Here is a 17,142-nt window from a genome sequence, read left to right as displayed (position 1 = left end):
CTGAGTTAGATGCTTTCCCATGCAGAACTTAGTCCTCATGACATGCTGAACTACAGGGTGCCACACCACAGCCACGTCCCATTGTCCCCCACTTTACAGATAAGTAAACTGATGGCTAAGTTCCATGATCTTAGATCACGTGACTCAGCAGAGGGGACAGGGAGGGCTGCAAAATAATAGCTCCAGGCCCCCATACCCTCAGTGAGCCCCACTTGCTAAGTAGTTCTGTTACGTGCCTGAAGGAACAAAGTGCAGAGGCCTGGCAGGCCTGGTGTGGAGTCCTGCCTGCTCGTGAGCACCTGGACATCTGGATGCTGCCTGGTCTGCCCAGTGGCTCTCCCTGCTGAGTCTGGCATTCATTCTGGCTGTCTGTTGATACTTCTTTTTTTTTAAGATTTTTTTATTTATTTTTAGAGGGCAAGGGAAGGAGAGAGGGAGAGAAATATCAATGTATGGTTGCTTCTCGTGCATCCCCTGCTGGGAACCGGCCTGCAACCCAGGCATGTGCCCTGACTGGGAATTGAACCGCGATCCTCTGGTTCGCAGGCCCGCGCTCAATCCACTGAGCTACACCAGCCAGGGCCTGTTGATACTTCTTGATTAATAAAAAGATATTAATAATGCTGTATATTGGCATGGTACATTTTAACTTTTCTAGCTGATCCTTTTAACTAATAACCCATTTATTGATGCATTTCAAGTACTACACACTATGCAGAGGATTCTGGGAGGCCTAAATACTGATTGGAAAAGACTCTTGTCCTTAAGGATCTTTGTGTCTGGAAGTCTAGGTAAGACCTGTGTCACGATGTGGCCTTTGCAATAATCTCATGAGGGCGGTAGAGCCAGGATTATCGCTGTATTTTATAAGTGGGGAAGCTGAGCCCCAGAGAGGTGCAGGGACCACCTTGGGCAACATAGGTGGGAGGCAGGGCTGGGATCAGGACCCAGGGGACCTGGCTCCCAGCCCGGGTCCCTCATCTGGAGATTATGACCACACAGCATTACAGTGGAATGAAGCAGCCAGTTTTTCACCCCTCAGGGTTCCAGAGACCATGTTGAAAAGCTGCCTGGGCACACTTTCCCCTGGTGACCCCACCCATCTGCCTGTCCTGTGGCAGCTCCCTCCAGCTCACTTACCTTTTATTTATTTAGATGTATTTCTCTTTCTTTTCCCTCCAGGTTGTGATCAATTATTCAATCGTGAAAGGGCTGAAGTACAATCAGGCTACACCAACCTTCCACCAGTGGCGAGACGCTCGCCAGGTCTATGGCTTGAACTTCGCCAGTAAGGAGGAGGCGACCACGTTCTCCAATGCCATGCTGTTTGCCCTGAACATCATGAATTCCCAGGAAGGAGGTAAGCAGGGCTCTGTGCAGGCAATGCCGAGCTCCTCTCCCATCTGCCCCCTCCCCTACGGCTCTGGCTCTCCGGGCCCCTCTCCCGTGACTGCTCTGAGCTGCTGCTCCACGGGTGCACACAGAAGCTGCTGCCTGACTCTTAAGCTTAAAGAGAGATTAACAGTTTGAAGGAAGGCAGGGTGACATCAGCATCTCTTGCCATTTGTGAGCTGCAGATTTGCTCTGACGAGTTACTACAGCCGTCTGTCCAGACCTGGTTTACATTGGCCACCCTGATTCCACGTCCCAGAGAGCGTGCTTGACAGACATGGGAGGGGTGAGCGGCAGTGTGTTCTTGAACTCATCATTTACATGCCTGACAGACCCCTACCACATGTTTACCAAGTATAGGAGCCCGGTAGGCAGACTGTACAGGAAGTACATAGATGAGTCCTTCCCCGCATGCACTTCATATTTTGGAGTAGACAGATTCCTAACCTCCCAATTGTAATACCCTGTGGCAAGTGCTCTAAAAAGTGTGAGCATGGCCCTTAGGCTGACTGCCCATCTGGGCTGCCAGGGGAGGCTTCAGTGAGTGGTGACATTTGAAGGGGGAGGAGGTCACTAGGCAGCTGCGAGAGCAGGCCTGAGGTGGAGGAAACCGCCCATAACAGTACCCGGCCATGAAGCTCGGCTTGCACTTGGAAAACAGCGCTGCAGTGTTCCTGTGGGCCTGGGCCCACGGAGGGAAGAGGCCGGAAACTGGGAGGTAGTGAGGACTCGCAGTGAAAAGCCCCAAAGACCTGGAAGGCTTGGGTGTAGGCTTTGATGGGTGAAGGCTTGGGTGAAGTCTTTGATGCTCGGTGCAGATGGGGGTGGGGCGACACTTTAGCAAAAGTGCCTAAGCAGGTCAGTTAAAGCAATGAGCAGAAATGTGTGTGGCTTTTATGGAAATTTGCGGTATTGGCTCCAAGGGAGGACTGGGGCTTTTGAGGGCGTGTGTGACAGCCACGGATCCTGTCCTGCCCTGAGCTGCAGACCTTACCTCCCCCCCACTGCCTAGCACGAGTCCTGGTTCTGCTAAGGAGCCCACGGACATGTGACTTCATGTTTCTGTGCTTTATTTCCTTATCTCTAATGGGGGGTGTGTTTTTACATCTTAGTGAGCTGGAATGTAAACTGTTCAGCAGGCTGCCTGACATATATTGATCTCCCGTATTAGTGTTGCAAGTGTCTTTACTGTCACTACTATTGCTGCTGCCACAGTTGGGGTGTGGGAAGTGGGAAGACGTAGTACTCAGGACCCAGACGGAGGAAACTTCTGAATATCCAATGTCCTGATGTACTGCAGCCGTGGGACCCTGTTTAAACCATAGAGGGATTTGCTAAAGTAAGTAAAGAAGATGCTTCGAGTATGCTTTCCGTAGGCCATGTACAGAGCAGGTACGTTCAGAGTGCTTTCCCGCAGTGACACGGCTCCCGGGTGTGTGGATTTTCTGCTGTGAACTTGGGACACGTGGTCGAGAAGCCTCTCTACCATGGCATGTGGAATGGCCAGCACAGAGCTTGAAATGTTGTGGGCACCACATAAATGTTCATTAAGCATGTTTCACCCAAGAGCCTTGAACTTTGTAGTAATGTGAGCTGAGCTAGAGTTCTGCTCTGAACTATCTCACCTGCCACCGAACATGAGAATTACACTTTATTTATCTGTACGTTGGATGTGTTGCGGGGCAAAAACAAAAGAAAAGGGCTTTAATTTAATCAGACCACTGACTCTTTCAAAGCAACCGCTTAAGTTAGAAAACACTAGTTACTTGGTTAAATTCACCATAGGATCTCAGAGCAATCCATTAATTCAGCTCGTTTTCATAGAAGAAAGCTGTGACCCACCTGTCATGAGGAAGTAACTGAGCAGTGTCAGGCAGGAACTCAGATTCAGAGCCCATACCTGGGTTGAAACTACGTCTTTGTTGGGGTCAAGGTAAGTTCACAACGTGAGAGTAGCCTAATTTCACACCAGGGCCAAGAACAGCGGTTACCTGTCTGGGTTCATTGGCCATGGCCTGATCTGCTTGTGCAGGCAAGCTTTGGTGGAGGGAACCTCTGAGCCCACTAAGGATTATGTTTTTACCTCACCTGAGGCATAACCTGCCTGCAGCAGGTGCACACATCTGAGAAGTGCAGCTGGAGGAGCTGTGTGCACAGGTTTGTGCACCAGATTGCCCCCCAGGACAGCCAGGGTATCACATCTGAGACAACAGAGTGGCTTTGCCAGTGTTTGAACTTCACTGCCTGTGCACTGCATGCAGTGTGCACGTCTGGGCCTGGTTTCTTCCCCTTGATGCTGTCTCCCTCTCAGGTTCCTGTCACTGCAGTGTACGACTCCTTGGTGTGGCCTTTAGTGCTCAGGCCAGTGCTGGCTGCCTGTCCCCTACCTGTCTGTCACCTCACTGCCAGCTGATTGTAACGCTGCCTGTTAAATACCCCCATCGGGAAGTTGCCCCCTTTCCTCCCTCCCTCAGTGGGAGGCAGGTTGCTGTAGTGATAAAAGCATTTGTTTGAGTGCAGCTATATCTCATATTAAGTCTCTGCTCTGCCACCCATGGCCTTGGGATAATGAACTTCCTGGAGTTGTTAGGAAGACTGAATCTGAAATGTTTGTAAAGCACTTGGTGTATAGTGCCTGGTATGTCATAAGAACATAAATAACTTGAGTTCTTTCCCTCTTGGTCTTGTTAAATCTGGTTATCTTCTGTGAGTTTCCTTGTCCTTATGTGTAGTGTGGTCCTAAATCTCTCTGACAGAGGGGAGAGGATTCCAGGGCCCAGTGTGGCGTCTGCTACCTCGGCTCACCATGGCTCCCTCCCTCGCCTCTGCCAGTTCTGCAGGGGCTCTCCCCTTCAGGTCATGCTCCTTTCTGAGCTCAGTGTCTCCATGGGTTGGGCCTTGCTTAGCATTCCCCTGTCTCCACCTTGTGTGTGGGCAGACACTGGTGTGGCTGCCTGCAGGTTTGCAAACGGACAGGAGACACGGAGATACAAACCTGAAAGCCACTCGGACCATCCCAGATGCCGAGGACTTCATGCCGAACAGTGTCCCCCTCCCCCTTCTGTTACCCGGGTCTCGCCACATCCCCGGAGGTGAGTCCCAGATAATGTCACCAGGTTCGGAAGCCAGGCTCAGAGAGGAAGTGACTCCTCTGTAATTCCACAGCCAAAGAATTAGAAGAAATTAAACCCACAAACCACTCATTCACGCAGGTTGCGTGGTCTGCATGCTGACGACAGGTGGAGGCCTAGACTCATGTCTGTCTCTGTTCCTTCCCACCTCTCAACCTAGTGAAGCCGCTGTCGAGCCAGGATTCTAACCTGTTCTGGACACAGATGGGCACAGTGGAGCAATGGTTTTGCTGCCTAACTTCTACGTGGAAGAGACAGGCCTTTGATCCTTGAAAGATCTGGTTTCCTAACGTTGTGCCCAGGGCCATGGCTAGGAGCAGGTAAGACCTGCGAAGAAACTGGAGCAGCAGGACGCATTTCACCTCTGACAGGCCCTAGCACCTGCAGGAGGCAGGCTCCCACATCAGCCATGGCTGCTGAGTGAGGCAGTCCTTGTTCGTTATTGAGAAGCAGCAAATACAGACAGGCAAACCAAAAGTGCCTCTACTCCTGCAACCGGAGACTGCAAGTAGCCCTCTGCCCTTCCAGATGTTTTAGGGTTCACATGTGGAGGAATGTTTCTGACCCCAGCCTCCGCATGCTGCCTTCTAACCTGCCTGTCTCACTAGCGCTTCGGCATGGGTGTATTTCCATGGCGAGGATGTCAGATCGGCACACCGTGTAAGCGGCCAGAGTATTGCATTGAGTGCCATGGGACCGTAACCTAACCAGTCCTCTGCTTTTAAACTTGTAGGTCATCTGTATTTTTTCACTCCCACATTCATGTAATGGAGAGAGGGCTCTCTTGTGTGTTTGTGTATTTGTGTGTGTGTGCTTCGTGTTGTACAAGTTCATCTTTACACATTTGTCCAGTTATTCTTGGGCATGTTTCTGAGTCAAACAATGTAGACATTTTTAAAGTGTCCGCATATCTCACCCAAATGCCTTCCAGAAGAGCTGTGCCGGTGTACACCCTGTCCAGTACTCAGGACAGTCCCCCTCTGCTCCGGCCTTCCCCAGCACCAGGCGTGAGCACGGTATCTGGTCAACCTTAGTAAATGCCAAGAAGGGGAAACACATCATTTTAATCTGCATTTCTGTGTACTAGTACAGGTGAGCCTTTTCCATGTGTTAATTGGCCATCTCATTATTTCCCCATTATTTTCAATTAAAGCGGTAGCTTTAATTGAATGCAGTGCAGCACAGAGGGATGCAGACTTCTCGAACCTTCAGTGACCCCTGAGTCACTGAATGGCCCCACTCCCAAAGTATGTGAATCCCCTACTGACAGAGGGATCTTGGGGTTCCCTTGGCAAATGCGCGGAGGCAGTCTGGTATCGTGTGGTGTGTTTCAGGCTCAGTGATGGGTAATACATGTCCCTCCCTCCCTCCCTCCCTCCCTCCCTCAGCTGCCGTCAGGCAGCATCTACAGTGCCTAGTTGTCCTCTGGCGTCTTTACCGGGCAGGAGGCCTGTTGCAGCCCTTTCCATGTGCTGTGGGAGAGCCACGCCCACTTGGTGGGAAGAGAGGCGTTGGTGGCAGGGAGTTGGCCAGCCTGATTCTGGGCCTGGCCAGGCTGGCAACCACATGTGTCTGGGGAAGTCATGCCCCTTTCTGGGCTTCAGCTTCTTCGTCTGTAAGATGGGCAGTGTGACTGCCTTGGAACGAGGGTGTAAGTAGATAGTGGGATAAGGAAAGCTTCTGAGGTGCACAGCACACCACGGTGCAGGGGCTGTGATGGTGACTAGCGGTAGCAGCTTAGCCATGTCCCATTCAACTGCAGCATGTGCGTCCCCTGCCGCAGAGTCAGGAATCTCTGGGTGGCTCGGCCCTGTGGGCGTTCACTTGAGTGTGTGGGGAGACCCTGGCCTGGAAGTCAGGGTGCTGGTTCATGGCTCTGTCAGCTGCCGTCTCGCACATGGTTTCAGGCCTGTTTCAGCTCTGGTGGGTGTGGAGAGGACCGGGCGAGCAGTCCTCAGCAGGCACGGTGGAGTGCCGCGGAGGGTCTGCGTGCTGCACAGAGCACAAGGCTTGCTCCTCGTGTCCCCCGGCATGTGGATGTGAAGGACTGGATTATCTGAGCCAGAGCTGACCTCTGTTCAAGAAAAAGCCTCCCCCGCTTTTTTTTTTACCAGTTTTAATACTTGCTGAGTTTCTAGGATTGCAACTACCATGTACTTCAAAAGAAAATTGTGTTTCGGTTTGTTTGTAACTCTACTAGAATTGTTTTCTGTTTTGGGAGCTGTCATCTGTGAGGTTTGTCATCATCCACCCAACTCCCGTTGTCAAACCAGTGCAGTGGGGTGTTCTTTTTTCTAATTTATGTATGTGGGTTATGTAATCCATGAATTTCATGTCTGGATAGTACAGGGAACATTCCAAATGTTTGTCACGAAAAGGGGCTGTTGTGTCCGAAGGGATGGACGGGAAGGACTGTGACCGTCGGCCTTGTCCCTTCCGGCATCACATCTGAGGTCTCATTGGAGTATCCCTTGACCATGCCATGTTGATACACAGTGTCTGCCCCTCTCAGCGGAGAACACTGAACCGGAGAGGGGGTCCTGAGTGTGGCCCAGCCCGGGAGGGAAGCTGGGACAAGAACATGGTTCCTCTTCCATCCAGAAGCAAAGAAGCACATAGTGTGGCAGGCAGGATACTGCCCTCCTCCCTGTCCCCTCTGCCCTCTGCCCTCTGCCCTCCAGGCCTCGCTTCTGACACCAGGTTTCCCAAGATTAGGGGCTCAGTTTCCAGCCTGCCCCTCCCACCCACCACCTCCCACCCGCCTATTTCAGATGCCATCACAGATCCAGGTTGTCACCTGTACCTCTGACCCACAGGCTATAAATCAGAGGTTCCCATGGCCCCTTCCTGGGGTTCAACTAGTTAATCCACTAGAGCAGTTCGCAGAACTCAGAAAGACACTTAACTTACAAGATCACTGTTTTATTATAAAGGGTACAACTCAGGGACAGCCAGATGGGCGAGGCGTCTGGGGCCAGGTGTGGGGGCAGGGGCGCGAGCATCCGTGCCCACTGGGTACTCTGCGCTCCACACTTGGCACCGACATACACTCCACCACTTACAAGCGTGACCTGGAACAGGTCCCTCTGTCTGCAGAAGGGAGTGCTGGAGAGCTACCTGAAACAGTGCCTGTGAAAGGCACCTCGTAGTTGTAGGTGTCTTGCTTCCTCAGGCTACCCCTCCCTGCCCCACACTTTGTCCCCGGGCCCAGTCCTGTCCCGTGAAACTGCTGCAGGCCTCAGAAGCTTCCCACAGCGGTGTAGGATCTTCTTTGTTGTTCCAGAGCTCGGGGCCCTGGTGACACCTGAAGTGAGGCCCCGTGCTAATGGTATCCAGCCACCTGGTGGGAGAGAATTCCTGAGAAAATCTTTGTGCAGAGCCTCTGCTGGGTGGTCCAGGTGGGGCTGGGGAGTGGGGGCTGGGCCAGGGGACCTAGGTGTCAAGAAATAGCATGTACATTTTTCAGATGACAAAACTGAGACTCAGTGAGGGGGAAGGTACCCGCATAGGGCACCATAGCAAGTTGGGCAGAGCCGGAGCCTGCACTAAGGTCTCTCCCCCTGTCCCAGGTGACCAAGTTTGACAGACTTGTTCCTTCCCAAGAAGTGTCCCTGGGGCCTAGGGCCACCGTGGGACTTCTTCAGGAAGAGTGCAGAGGGACAAGAAAGCCAATATTCAGGGGGACCAAAGAGGGCTTGCTTTGGTCCCTTTTTCCCCATTGGGTTCTCTCTGATGAGGCCCAGTCAGGCCTTCCCAGTGGGTGGAGCAGCCTGCCCTTGCTGGGAAGCTGCTTCTGTGTCCTCGCCGCAGGAGCCATGGCATTCTTCAGCCCTCTCGCCTGCGGCCTCCCTGTCCTTACTGTCAACTCAGGGCAGAGTGGGGCCACCGCAGACCAAAGCAGAGTTCCTGCCTCGGCTCCCATTAAGACCTCAAGAAACTCTTTTCAGATCAGAAGACCCGGCAACCCCCAGCTTGTCACAAAGTCATAGGTACTCCCAGGGGGGACCAGGAGGGTCAAGGGCAGCTGGCCAAGCTTCTTGTTCTGACTGAGGCTGAGTGTGTCAGGGAGGGTGCGCAGAAAGCCCAAGAACCCTCCACGGCAAGCATTGGGCCTTCCGCTTGGACCCCCGGGGCCAGGGCCCGTGCACGTGTCTAGTGGGCCCAAGGTACCCAGGCCTGGAGGAGGGAGGGGTGCTGGAGTACATGTGTCCCAACGCCTGGGGTACATGTGACAGGACTGGCCGCTGGGATAGGGGCATGAAATTCACTCACGGGAGAAGGCAGGCGCCACCCAGCTGTTGCAGATAAGCTGTCTGACTTTGGGCAGGGCTCTTTCTCTGGGCCTTGGTTTCCTGTCTGTGAAATGACATGGTCGTGCTTATCTCAAATGAGGTCCTGGGTGTACAGCAAGGTGCGGTGCTGACGGCAGGGGCCAAATGCCTCGTGTACACACCCAAGCTCGGTGCGGGTGTGTGCCTGCCCCTCAAAGGTGGTAGCACAAGGCGAGGGGTGCAAGCCACAGAAGGTAACGCCAGCAGTGGGAGGCCAGGCACAGCTGGGACAGAAGCGCTATGGTCAAAGACATCTTTGTTTCCAGTTTTGGGGTGTAATGTGGTGAATTTCAAAGTGGTCGTTTTGAGCAGTTCCAAGGATCCACACCCTAATGCAACCAGGATAGTTTCACTTTTTTACACGCACTGGGACTCTGGAAAAAAGAGGAAAAACCTGGTAGCTCAGTGGACACCCACAGGGGTGAATTAAAACACATGGTGAAGTGCTTGTTTCCATCAGCCTCTCGGAACGTTAACAGTATAGCTATTCCTTAGTTGGCTTGCTTGCAGTAACATCACTAGTGTATTTCAGATATGACTGTCCTGGTGCTGGCACTGAGTGCCCTCCCAGCTTTTCCAGTGTCCATGTGCTTAGCCAGTGCCCCAGGGCAGTCCGCACATACTTGGGAAGGAGCCAGGCAGGGACCCTAGACAGACAGCCATTTCCTCACTTTGCCCTTCATAGTGGCTTAGAGTCGGGGCTGAATTTTGCTTCTCATAAACCTTTCTGTTGAAAATTACTTACCTTTTTCTCCTAAAGAAAAAGAAACCCCAGGCTGTCAGACTCACCTGAGATACATGCAGTAGTAGGCTCAGCACCGCCCACCTGAAAGCAGGAGGAGGCAGCTCCTGGTGCCAGCCCTACCCCAGTGTTCTCCTTCCACTGCTGACTGTCCTCTGTTGGCCATCTCCTGAGCGCCTGGCCAGGTGCTTCTGGCACAGCCTCTGCTCGGAGATTTGCCCCAGGAGCAGGCAGGCCCTGATTCACCATCTGGCAAGTTACATGGGCCCCGTGGCCAGTTATCAGGGTGCCCCAGCCGGCCATTCTTTCTCACTTCCCCCAACACTTTGACACTGTGAGGCCTTTCCAGCCACGTGACAGAACCCCTCTTCCCCTGGGCCCCACGGGGCTTCATTTGTGCCCCCTTCCAGATGGCGAACACCACTGGGCGCATCCTGTTGTCCCACCATGTGAATCCAGTCAGGTTGGGAAATCAGACAAGGTCCCGTTTGTCACAGGACCCTCAAAAACCAGCCCTGTGTCTAGGCTGTGAGCTCCTGCTGCATCCACATCAGGTGGGTGGGCAAACCAAGACCCCAGGGGCTTGCTGGTCACGGGACTCCAAGCCCCATGGCCTAGCCCCACCCTGGGGCTGTACCACCTCAATCCCATGTACTCACTGTCTCCCCTCAGAGCGTCAGAGCAGGACCCTAACTGGTCAGCCTCTCCGCCCCTTCTTTAATCTTCCTCCCTGCTGGCACTTCTCTGTGACCTTTCTAAAGACCCAAGGTCATCTCAGTAAGGCTCTTCGTGGCGTGGCTCCCGCCTCATTTCAGTTCTCCCCTGCCCTATGTCGCGCCATGCCAGACCGGGTCGTGCCCAGTGCCGGGTACCCTGCCCATCTGCTGCCAGCCTCCCCTCACTGTGCACACTGCCATCCACTGGGTTGCAGCTCGTGGTTTACTTTCTAGACTGTGAGCCCTTCGAGGGCAGGTGCCCTGCAGAAGGGCTGTCACATCCAGGGTGTTGGGTGAGGTGAGCATGGGGCTCGCCAGTGTGCTCCTGTGTCTGTTGTGTGCATTTGCAAGCCCGGCGCCTCCTGCCATCACAGCACCCTCTGCAGACGAAGACGACGTTCCGGCACCAGCACTGCTCACAAGCCTGTGAAACTGGGCACAAGGTGAGGGGTGCTATCTGTGATTGAGGGACATGGCAAATGGAACTGTCTCACACAGAAATCGCACCCGTCACCTTGGCCCGCCTCGCACCGCCCGTAACAAAGGAGCTCGCCTGCCCCAGCCAGCGCCCCTGTGATCACGGCCCTGCCACCACTGGGGCCCTGAGGTGCATGCACATTGGATGTGGACTCACACAGGCCTCGGTTCGGGTGCAGCTTGTACGAAGGGCATGCACACCCTTGGACAAGTCACGTCAGTGCTCCGAGATCATTCCCACCTCACAGGGTTGTTGTGAGAGATGCACGAGACGGTGTTGGTGAGAATTCTCTGTTACCTGTCGATTGCTATAACTGTTTGAAGTCACTTTTTAAAAAAATATTTGAAAAGTCAGCCATATCAACTCCTGGGGTGATGCCGGCCGCTCATGTGTTGGGACACTGTGTGGCCGGGCTGCCTGGGCTTGACCCCGGGCCTACAGGACTGAGTGCAGATGGGGAGGAACACATGGTCAGGACAGGTCTGGTGGCACAAGCAGATCTTGTTGGTTTGGTGGTCCCAGGAGAGGGTCTCCCTCTGCACGTAGGTGGGACTTTGTATCCCTCCTTGGGGCCCCTAATTTGGGAACATCCTGCTGCCGCCGTGTCTTCTGCTAAAGAACTGCTGGTGTGTTTGCACCTCCCACCCTGGAGAAGAAGGGCCACCCCTCCCACTGGCCCCAGGGCTGTCTCCCTGGCAGTGGTGGGAAGATGCCTCGGAGGCCTTTAGTTTTCCGTAGCTTGGCCTGGACACCATGCCTAAGCCGGGCTTGGGACAGCACGTGGTCCTTATAGAGTGCTGCCTTGTGGGGCCTGCCTGATGTGCCTCGGTTTGGGCACAGTGGTTGGGCCTGGTAAGCAGCCTGTGGGCAGCATAGGTGACTAACACAACCTCCAGGGGCAAATGACAGGTTACCAGACCTGTCCCCCAGACTGTCACACATGGCAGCTCTGGAACCTTGAACAGGCCATTGACCATCCTGCACCTTAATTTCCTCGTCTTTAAAGTGTACTTAATAACTGCTTGCAATGGTGTGAAGCTGAGATGATAAAACAAATGGGAAGGTGCTTTCTGAGCTGTCAGCACCATTAAAAAATCAGACTGTGCCCTGGCCAGGTGGCTCGGTGGGTTGGAGCGTCGTCCCATACAACAAAAGATTGTGGGTTCAATCCCCGGTCAGGACACATACCTAGGTTGCTGGGTTGATCTTCAGTTGGGGTCGGTGTGGGAGGCAGTTGATCAATGTTTCTTTCTCACATTGATGTTTCGCTCTCTTTCTCTCCCTTCCTCTCTCTCTAAAAAAATCAATAAATGTATTCTCAGATGAGGATTAAACAAAGAAAGAAAGAAATCAGGCTGTTGCTGGAGCAGCCAGACCCAAGACACTGTCCTTGGATCTCACCCCTCCATATGTGGCCAGAGTCATGACTGGTGTGGGAAGAAGTGGGGACCCGCCGGGGGCTAATCCTGTGCTCCTTAAGGAAAGGACCAGGCCCTGGCTGGTGTAGCTCGGTGGATTGAGCGCGGGCCTGCGAACCACACAATCTCAGTTCGATTCCCAGTCAGGGCACATGCCTGGGTTGCAGGCCAGTTCCCAGGAGGGAACTCACGAGAGGCAACCATACATTGATATTTCTCTCCTTCTGTCCTTCCCTTCCTCTCTAAAGACAAATAAATAAAATTTAAAAAAAAAAAGAAAAGAAAAGGACCAGGTCACCTGTTGTACGTGCCCCCACCTTCACACACATCATTTCACTTGGACCTCATCTCTTCAGGCCTTCGCAGCATCCTCCTGAGACTGAGGGAGACATTAGGAATCGTGTCCCCATCTTAAGGATAAAGAGTGAAGGCTCATAGCAGTAAGTGACTTGCCCAAGGCCACGCCACAGAGTCTCTTAATTCCAAGCCCAGTCTCTGCCCATTGGGCTGACACCCCTGCAGAAGGGCTGTCACGTCCTAGGTGACAGGCCTTTCAAAGAGACCTGGTCAGCTCGCGCCTCGCAGCTTTGTCATGGGTTGGTTGTTACAGGCATTTAACCTGAGCAGTCTTTGTAGTACCTACCCCTTCCAAAGTCAAAAATTCCTTAGCATCTATTTTCTTTTTTCTCACCTAGCACATATAATATCTTTCCTAAAGAATGATAATTTCATGGGTCAGCATTCTGCCATGTTTAGCTCACATGGTAAGAGCCAACTCAAATATCTTAGTCAGTAGACACCCCAGGAACTGAGAAACCCAAGCGCTGGCCTCGGACTACAGCTTGCTTTTCTAGGGTGGATGGGTGTGAGCATTTGAGGGCCCGCCCCCACCTGCTTGCTTGCCGCCAACCTTCTTTCATCCATTCACTCAACAAATGACCAGGTTTTCACATAGCCACCTACTTGATTTGCCTGCTTCTACGCGCAGCCTGGCATCATCTGCTCCGCACACTGGCACACCTTTCCAAGTCTAGGTCAGCCCTTGCCCAGGGCTCTCCGGGGCCTTCTAGTCTTACTCAGAATCAAATGCAAATCCTCACCGGGGCCTGCAGGGACCTCCCTGGCCCTGGCTGCTTCCTGACTTGTGTCCTCTGCACTCTCAGCCTCACCCACTCACTTCCAGTCACACCAGCCTCCTCACTGTTTCCCCGAGCAGGCCACACATGCTGCTGACACCAGCCTTCACACCCAGTGTCCCTTCCGCCCAGAACGTTCTTTCCTCTGCTCCTGCATCACCTACTCAAAGGAGTCACACCCGCATACTCGCCACTTCATTTCTCTTCCCTGCCGGGCCTTCTTCCACGGCCCCTCTCTACAACCCAGGTCCAGGGAGCAGTTTGTCCACAGTTCTGTCCCCAGTGCCTCGCTCAGTGACAGTTGGGGGTGAGTGAATGTGCAGACACTGTCAGAGCATCCATTCGGAGCCAGGCACCTGCACACGGAGATGCGGTTCCCGCAGTCACGGAGCTCAGCCTGGCGGAGAAGAGAGCGAGTGTGGCAAGTGCTGTGATGAGGGAGCACAGGGCCTGCGGAACGTGGAGAGCAGGACTGGCACACACGGCTACTGAGAAAGCCTCTGGCCTGGGTGTGCCCAGCCTGGGTCTTAAAGGATGGGTACAGGTTTGCCAGTTTGAGAAGACAGGAACGGTGCGTGGACATGCAGCTGAACACTCAGGTGCACAGAACTTATGGAGCCTGGTGCCGTTCCCAGGGCACTGTCCCTCCTGGGGGGTGGGCGAGGTTTGAGGAACAGGCAGGGCCAGGTATGGAAGGGCGGCCTTTGAGTGTAATATTCTAGGGCCTACACTTTCCCCCAGACCCGTGAGGAAGGAGCCCTCAAGACCCCAGGCCTTCACAACCTGCATCCCTGCAGCTGGCACTTGGAGGGAGGGGCCCAGCGGGTCCCCAGCTAGCCTGTGGCTTTCTGAGGCCCGAGTCCAGGCTCAGCCTCTCCACTCTGGCTATATGCTACAGCCATGACTTCTTACTAAGTTACATCAGTGATGGCTTGTACACTGTGCTGGCCTGTGGCTTTCTGAGGACCCCTGTGCATTGACGGGCACCCCTACCTGCCCCAACTTCAGAGGAACATGGCGCCCTGTTTGGGGTGGCAGAAAGGGGTCAGTGGAAGAGCCCTGGCTGACCCAGCTTAGCCACCCATCAGAGGGGTGGTTTGTGCCTCGAGACTCCATTTGCTGACACATCCCACGGGGCGATGATGACAGCTCATCGGGTTGTTCTGAGAAGTAGACATGGAGCCGTGGAAGCACATGTGCAGGGTAATTCCCTTATGCTCACAGTCCAGCAGGGGCAGCAAACAAGCACCTTCCAGCTCTAGTAGAAGGCAGGGCTCGGAAGAAGAGCCTTCTCTGGGCAGGTGGCAGGCCTCAGAGGACAGCAGGGCTGCGGAGCAGAGCTGGGATGTGCCACGTCATGGGCAGAGGGGCCATCAGAGGAAGGCGGGGAAGGAATAAACATGTCGGGAAGATGCAGGTGACATCCTGGAGAGCAGCAGGGCTAGGCCAGAGCCACTGGAGGCCTGGCTCAGGGAGTGTCCGTGGGCCTCAGAGGTCAGCCAGGAGACTGCCTTGCGCCTGTCTGGTGGGTGATGTGGCCAAGAGACCCCCAGTCTCAGCCCTTGGAAGTCTGTTGTAAGAACTCATGCAGATTTTATTTTCTACTCTATGAGTATTTCCATATTTTTAATTATTTACCAGTAGAACTGATGCTGTGGAAGAGTGGTCAGCATTCTCCCTGTTTCTCCACATACCCCCAGAGCATGCCACGCTGTTGGTGCCCACCCCCGAGCTGGAAGGGCCATTCCAGCGCAGAGGAGAGGACAGACCTCTGCAGCAGGGGCAGGAGTGGCCAGCACCAGGGCAGGCTGAGCTCGGACGTCTGGCCTGGGCATAGCTTTCCTCCACTACTGCCCTTCTGGGGAGTAAAAACTGGGAATAGCCCTGGCTGGTGTGGCTCAGTAGATCGAGTGCAGGCCTGCGAACCACACGATCTCGATTCCCAGTCCTGGGTTGCAAGCCAGTTCCCAGTTCCCAGTTCCTGGTTCCCGGCAGGGAACGAATGAGAGGCAACCATACATTCATGTTTCTCTCTCTGACTCTCCCCTTCCCTTCCCCTCTAAGATAAATAAATAAAATCCTTTTAAAAATTTTTTTTAAAAACTGGGAATAAGTACTTGTTGAGGAAACAAATACATTTAATTAACAAATTAATAGGCTCATGGTGTGAAAGAAGGCCTTATGGGTCCTTTCAGCCAAGACCCGGGTCTCATAGTTGGAGAGGCTGGCCCAGGAGGTTGGACTTGGCAGAACTGGGGTCAGATCCAGCTGTCTGCCTGGTTGCAGGAGCACTTGTCTCTCCTGACTCCCTTTGGCAAACCCTGATGTTGACATGTCTTTCCTCCCCTCCTGGGGCATCCAGCAGCTAGAGTGGGGACAGCCAGCTCAGCTGGGGTCCCCGCCCTGCTGGGTGTGGGCACTGCCCGCCTGGGAGGGTAGGGAAGTCTGTGGACCCCAGCTAACACGGCTCCTCTGGTTGAAAGCAGAACATTAACTCAAGGATCTGCTGAGCCCTCGTCCTATGCTTGGTTGCAAGTTCACCTTCAGCTTCTCCTGCTGCTTCTTCCTAACAATGCCACTCTTTGAAGCAGAAGTGGTCCGTTGCTGGCAGGCAGGTCTTAAGTTGGATTTCTGACCACTGGGTACTACTCCCGAGGCCTCTCCTTTGGGCAGATCTCACAACATGACCCATTGCAGAGCGACCTCTGAAGAAACAGAGGAAGCTCTCTGTGACAGTGTGGGGTTGGAGGCTGTGGGGTCCCATTCTGGTTCTGGCTCCATCACTCACTGATTTGATGCAGGCAAGTTTTTAATCTCTCTGGGTGTCTGTGGCCCAGTGAGTAATGGTAACACCACTCCTAGCCCCTTTCTGGGATGGGTTATAAGAATTTAATAGCCCTGGCTGGCGTGGCTCAGTGGATTGAGCACCAGCCTACAAACCAAAAGATCACCACTTCTATTCCAGTTTGATTCCCAGTCATGGAACATGCCTGGGTTTGCAGGCCAGGTTCCTGGTTGGGGGTATGCGAGAGAGAAGCAATCAGTGTATCCCCTCTCATACAGCGATGTTTCTCTCCCTCACTTTCTCCCTCCCCCTCGCTAAAAATAAATAACTAAAATCTGTTTTTAAAAAGGAATTTAATAGATGTACATATGAGATGCTAATCACTCAGCACTACCTAACAAGGAAAGAAACCAGCACCGTTGGGTTGTGCTGTATCCAGCGCTAGACTGATACTAACATGTCATTGATCCACATTCCAAGGCAAGTGGTACTTTTGCTAATTTTTCAGACAGGAAAACGGAGGTAAAGAGATTCAATAACCTGGCTAAGGTTAGGTAAAGAGTAAAGGACAGCGCCAGGACTCGGTTTAGCTCTACGTGGCTTCAAGTCCCTGTACTCAGAACAGCGCCTGCAGCTTGGTGAGCAGGCAGAAGTGGGGCTGCTGCCACTGGCACCTGCTGCTGCCTCTCTAGTTCAGCACCATGGGTCAAGGGGTGGGTCAAGTCCCGAAGACGGAAGGTGACTAGCTGCTCAAGGCCCCAAAGCCCACTAGAAACAATGTGTTAAATGTCTGGGGAAGTGTTTGGACCAGCAGAAGGTAGTCACGTGAGCCCAAGTCAGAGAGAAAAGGTGCCAGCCTTCCTGCAGGTGCCCATCCTGGGCAGCGGGGATAGGGGGAGGGCAAATTCCTTTGAAGTTCAGTGCCATACCTTTCCAATTTCTGCTTAGTTTGCATATTTGGTCTGAGTCCAGGGAATTGAAGAGGGAGCAGTCAGTATCCATGAAGGCAGACT

At 53.5% G+C, this 17,142-nt stretch overlaps 1 protein-coding gene across 6 annotated transcripts in view; it reads left to right on the top strand.

The window, feature by feature from the left end:
• EVL (Enah/Vasp-like) overlaps positions 1-17,142 on the top strand; it is a 120,145-nt gene that overhangs the window by 81,833 nt on the left and 21,170 nt on the right. For all 6 annotated transcript variants that reach the window (XM_037031722.1, XM_037031725.1, XM_037031719.1 and 3 more), the window contains exon 3: positions 1,183-1,360. In XM_037031722.1, the coding sequence (XP_036887617.1) occupies positions 1,183-1,360 (178 nt within the window). The remainder of the gene's footprint in view (positions 1-1,182; positions 1,361-17,142) is intronic.

Source organism: Sturnira hondurensis, unplaced genomic scaffold, assembly GCF_014824575.4.
Source record: "Sturnira hondurensis isolate 20B ecotype Veracruz unplaced genomic scaffold, ASM1482457v3 Scaffold0021143, whole genome shotgun sequence".
In the NCBI taxonomy this organism is placed as follows: Eukaryota; Metazoa; Chordata; class Mammalia; order Chiroptera; family Phyllostomidae; genus Sturnira; species Sturnira hondurensis.
This window is presented reverse-complemented; position numbering and strand designations above follow the sequence as displayed.